General features: G+C 47.0%; 1 protein-coding gene across 2 annotated transcripts in view; it reads left to right on the top strand.

Moving 5' to 3' along the window:
- The window catches only part of tp53bp2b (tumor protein p53 binding protein, 2b), a 51,769-nt gene that overhangs the window by 43,195 nt on the left and 3,574 nt on the right, over positions 1 to 5,000 (top strand). For both annotated transcript variants that reach the window (XM_076283970.1, XM_076283961.1), the window contains exons 12-14: positions 1 to 95; positions 2,748 to 3,733; positions 4,624 to 4,761. The exon at positions 1 to 95 is cut by the window's left edge and continues 398 nt beyond it. In XM_076283970.1, coding sequence (XP_076140085.1) covers positions 1 to 95; positions 2,748 to 3,733; positions 4,624 to 4,761 — 1,219 coding nt within the window. The remainder of the gene's footprint in view (positions 96 to 2,747; positions 3,734 to 4,623; positions 4,762 to 5,000) is intronic.

The raw sequence follows: 5,000 nt of genomic DNA, 5'->3' as shown, positions 1-5,000 counted from the left end.
CTCCATCTACTCCATGTACACGCAGCAGAGCACGCCGGGGGGCAAGGCCTTCAACAACGTCGGAGGGGGCACCTTGCCCAGGTCGCACCCCAGAGGTGAGCGGAACCGTCGCTGTCCGATCGGATGTAGACAGGGTTTCCGCAGAGGTCATAAAAAGTAGACCTTAAAAAGTCAGAAAACCCGGATTTTCCATACAAGGTCATAAATTACATTTAGTCACGTCTTTAATTTATACCCTCGTTCATTCATTGATTCTACCATCGCCTCATTCCCCTGAAAAAATGCACTGGCGGTGGCATTCATTCGTTCTGCTTGTTCTGTGAGGAATCTGGGTGTTAGCCAGAACTACAAGGTCCTTGCGGCAGTGCAGCAAACAGACTTGTCTGAAGGATTTAATCGCCAGTCTTTCATAGAAATCTGCACAAACTCTGAATTGTTTTTCATTTTTTGAAGGGAATTACTTTTTGTCATAAATTTGAATCGTAATGGTCATAAAAAAGGCCTTAAAAAGTCAATTTGACTGACTTAACCCTTCAGAAGCCCTGGTAGACATGAAGGATGGAATCCTAGTCACTGCCCAATCAGGACTATATAAGGGGGGTTCCACAATGCCGGAGGGGGCACCTTGCCCAGGTCGCACCTCAGAGTTGAGTAGCACCGCTGCTGTCCAATCGGATGTAGATATTAAGGATGGAAGCCCTGCAGCTGTCCAATCAGGAGTAAATATACATGGGAGGGGGAGGAGGGGACACCCTACTCAGGTCACACCCCAGATGTGGATAGTGCTGGAAGGACCAGAACGATCCATTTTAGAATTCCAGTTTTTTAGTTAGACCTGGATAGCGGTGCTAAGGAGAGTCCATGCCTGATCTGGCTCAAGGTTTATCTAGATGAGTTTATCTTCATCACGGAACATCATGTAAGGTGTCAGCTTGTTCCTCTTTATGTGCATCTCTACAGAGCGCCCTGCATGGAAGGCGTACCCCGACTTAGGTGGGGGTACGCTGCCACGGTCGAAGCCCAGAGGTAAGGGGGGTCATCGCAGTAGAAGAGGCTAGCCACAGTCTCAGGCAGCATGTTACACTCTGTGTCAGAGTTTGCTGTTGTCTGGGGTGGTGGTAGAAGTAGTTGTTAGTCTCATCAGTAATTGTGTAGTACTAGAAGTGTTATCATTTAGCATTAGTAGTTCATTAGATTCAGCACTGGATGTAGTTGTGGTGCAATCTTAGGGAAATTAAAGGTTCATCCTAAATCTGGTGAGGATTTGTGTATTGGTGACAGAGCTTTACTGGTGCAGAATTGTCTTTGGAGGCATTCTGGTGATATCCCTGCAAGATTCTTCTAAAAGCTTTACTGCTAATCTCTACTGATAATCTGGCTGACAGTGAGCATCTTCCTTTGAATCCCCAAAGGATATCCTCTTTACATAAATCTTTTACAAATCTTTACAAGATATTCTAAACAGCACCAGAACCCACTAAGTGCCTTTTGATTCCTGAGAGTGTTTGCAGTAGTATGTTTAGTAATAGCTCTTGCGCCCACTGATGTGTCAACCTTTTCCTCTGTAAGTAGAACTCTAATAGTAGCACTTATTTACGTTCTCTTTTACAATTAGTGAGACAGTGAGTTTGATATAGTCCTGCTCATTTGCATTATTTTACAAATGAAGCACAGATATCAGGATATATCTTCCCAACATGCTGGTCTCAGGTCTGAGAGTGACAATATGGTATTAGTGTACCATCTGTGTGTGTATTAGAGTATTCATGAAGAAACAGTGGACTGCTAATAAGAAGGGGACCCAAGCAAAAAGCAGTTGTGCTAATTGGCTAATGCATCGCTGCTGTCCAATCACTAGTTGAGAAGGATTGTTGCACTGTAGCTGTCCAATCAGGAATAGATATAAAAGGGAGATGGGGGGCGGGGGGGGGGACACTGATGAAGGCACACGCCGAAATGCGTCTGTGCGAATAAAAGTGAACTACGTGATCTGACTACTCAGGCCGACACTCTAATAGTTTGGAAAAATACACATTGAGTGAAGCCTGCTCCTAATCCTCGCCTGCACTGTAGCTGGCCAATCAGTGCTCTAAACTAGAGTTACGTTTATGCTGAGAAACATTATGTTTGTGAGTGTTTGCTAAACATAGCGGAGGGATCAACATGGACAGGGCATGCCCCATGCAGAAATCAAAATGGCTGTTGCCAATGCTGCCATTGTGCAATGCAGTCCAGTTCACACTGGTTCCCATGCTCGGTGGAATATACCGGTAAAACGTTTGGGGTCATTTAGAAGTTTTCTTTTTTTGCACCTTTTGCAAATTGAGAAAAGCAAAGTTTGAATGACACTGTAAGTATCATGCTACTCCACCAACAGCTAAAAATGACAAGATATAGTTTAATTAGGATATTTTGCAAGATGGGTTTTTTCCCCCCATGGCAATATTCAGTCAGTGTAAGGCTTTCCTCAGTGCCTTCTAATTCCATCATTCAGTAGGAGTGGTTTGATTAGTGATTAGTGGTTCGATTAGTGATTTAATGTGTAACTCGCTATTCCATACGTTTCCATAATTATGTATTTTTGTATTTGTATTGATGTATTTTTTCTGGAATGTATGCCAAGAGTGATGGCCTGTGTCTTGTTTCCTCAGTTCTCTTTGTGTTTCATTCTCCTCTGTGTTTCCTTTCTTTTCCCTTTTTTCTCCTTCTCTTCTCTTCGGTTCCCCCTTTCATTCTCCGTGCTGTAGTGTATGGAAAGCCAGTCCTTCCATCCACCGGCGGGCAACAGCACAATCCCCCCGATGGTTCCCACGGCGACCGGCCCTTTGCTGCAGAAACCGAGGTCGACTACGCGGGCTCTACGGGCTCATCGTCCTCATCGTCCGCGGCAACCACGTCCTCGTCTGGCGATGCCCCCCCCGCGCAGCAGGAGACGACGGACAGGGCGCCCCGCCCCCTCAGCCCCACCAAGCTCCTCCCCTTCCTGTCGCAGCCGTTCCGTCACCAGAGCGACGTGGACCTGGAGGCGTTGCGGAAGCGGCTGCACCACGCGCCGAGGCCCCTCAAGAAACGCAGCTCCATCACGGAGCCCGAGGGCCCTGCGGGCCCCAACATCCAGAAGCTTCTCTACCAGAAGACCACGCTCGCCGCCATGGAGACCACCACCGTCGTCGTGGGACCGGCGGCGGCGCCACCACCGCCCTTCTTCCAGCCGTCGCCTTCCTCCTCGTCCGGCCCGCAACAAGACGGCGGCCGAGGAGGGCCAGGAAACGGCGCCATGACAGCGACGACGATGATGATGATGATGATGACGAAGGACAGCGGGGGCTTGACCGTCTCGGCGCTCGGTGACGACAACACCGCCATCGGCGGAAGGCGGCCCACGGAGAGCCCCTGCACCGTCATCCCCGAGCGAGTCGAGGAGGAGGACACCAGGCCAGAGGAAGAGGAGGAGGAGGAGTTCGATGAAGAGGACCTGACGCCACCTCCACTGCCGCCACGCTCTCCCATCCTGGACGACTTGTCGATGGGGGGCCTCCATCCGCACCTGCCCCTGCCTCTGGAGGATGAGAGGGAGCTGGACCCCTGCGCCCCCACCCCGCTAGAGGGGTACATGGACGAGTACCCACCCTACCCGCCCCCGCCGTACCCCTCCCAGGTGGAGCAGGAGCCACAGGTAGACGAGAGCAGCATGGAGCCGCCCGAGATCACCGGAGAAATGACCCTCCCACCGGTACATACAGTATATACACATTCATTCAGTCTGCACATACTGCACATACATACGGACATACATACAGTATATACACATACATACACATACATTCAGTCTGCACATATACTCACATGTATACATGCATCAAGATCACCAGACAAATGACCCTGCCACCAGTACATACACATACACACTGTACATACACATATCACCTCCCACTGATACATTCGGACATACATACAGTATATACACATACATACACATACATTCAGTCTGCACATATACTCACATGTATACATGCATCAAGATCACCAGACAAATGACCCTGCCACCAGTACATACACATACACACTGTACATACACATATCACCTCCCACCGATACATACGGACATACATACACAATACACACATACATACAGTATGTAAATTCATGCAATCATACCGGAGAAATTACCATCCAACCGGTACATACAGACATATAGTATATAAATACATGTATACAGACATCTACACACATGTATGCATACATGTACTTGCATACACACACACACACACACACACACATGCATTCAAACACATACATACATACATACATACATACATACATACATACATACATATAAACATATATTCATGCATTCATTTATACAGTATATGCATGCATAAATACATACCCTAAAAAGAAACATGTACACAGAAAAACAATACATATACGGTATATGTACATGCAAACACACATACTGTATTTGTGTATGTGTTAATTTATGTAGACATAATTCTTGTACATTTGTACATACATGGAACATAAATACACACCTATGAAGTATGAACACAATAGCATGTGTTCTGAAGAAACTTAAGCTTAATGTATGAATGTCTCTGGTTGTCCTGTGTTCTGTCGCCGCAGGGTAAGCGGACAAACTTGCGTAAGACCGGCTCGGAGCGAATCAACCACGGCATGCGTGTGCGCTTCAACCCACTGGCCCTGCTGCTGGATTCCTCACTGGAGGGAGAGTATGACCTGGTGCAGAGGATCATCTACGAGGTGAGACACTTTACATTTTAATAAGTTACAATATACCCTGGAGAGGTGAGACACTTCACATATTACAATTTAGACTATGAACCTGGAGAGGTGAGACCTCACACTTCATACTTCACATTTAACACATTACACTTAACGCTGTGAACCTGGTGAGGTGAGACCTCACACTTATCACTATTTCTTTACACTTTACAATATGCAATCCATTTATTTCACTTTACAATACGTAAACTGTGAGG

The sequence above is a fragment of the Alosa pseudoharengus genome, unplaced genomic scaffold, assembly GCF_046254945.1.
Source record: "Alosa pseudoharengus isolate Yale_2024_CS ecotype anadromous, Long Island Sound unplaced genomic scaffold, YU_APseudo_1.1 YU_APseudo_1.1_scf_1, whole genome shotgun sequence".
Lineage (NCBI taxonomy): Eukaryota > Metazoa > Chordata > Actinopteri > Clupeiformes > Clupeidae > Alosa > Alosa pseudoharengus.
Note: the sequence above shows the minus strand (reverse complement) of the source record. Positions and strands in the feature narration are given on the sequence as shown.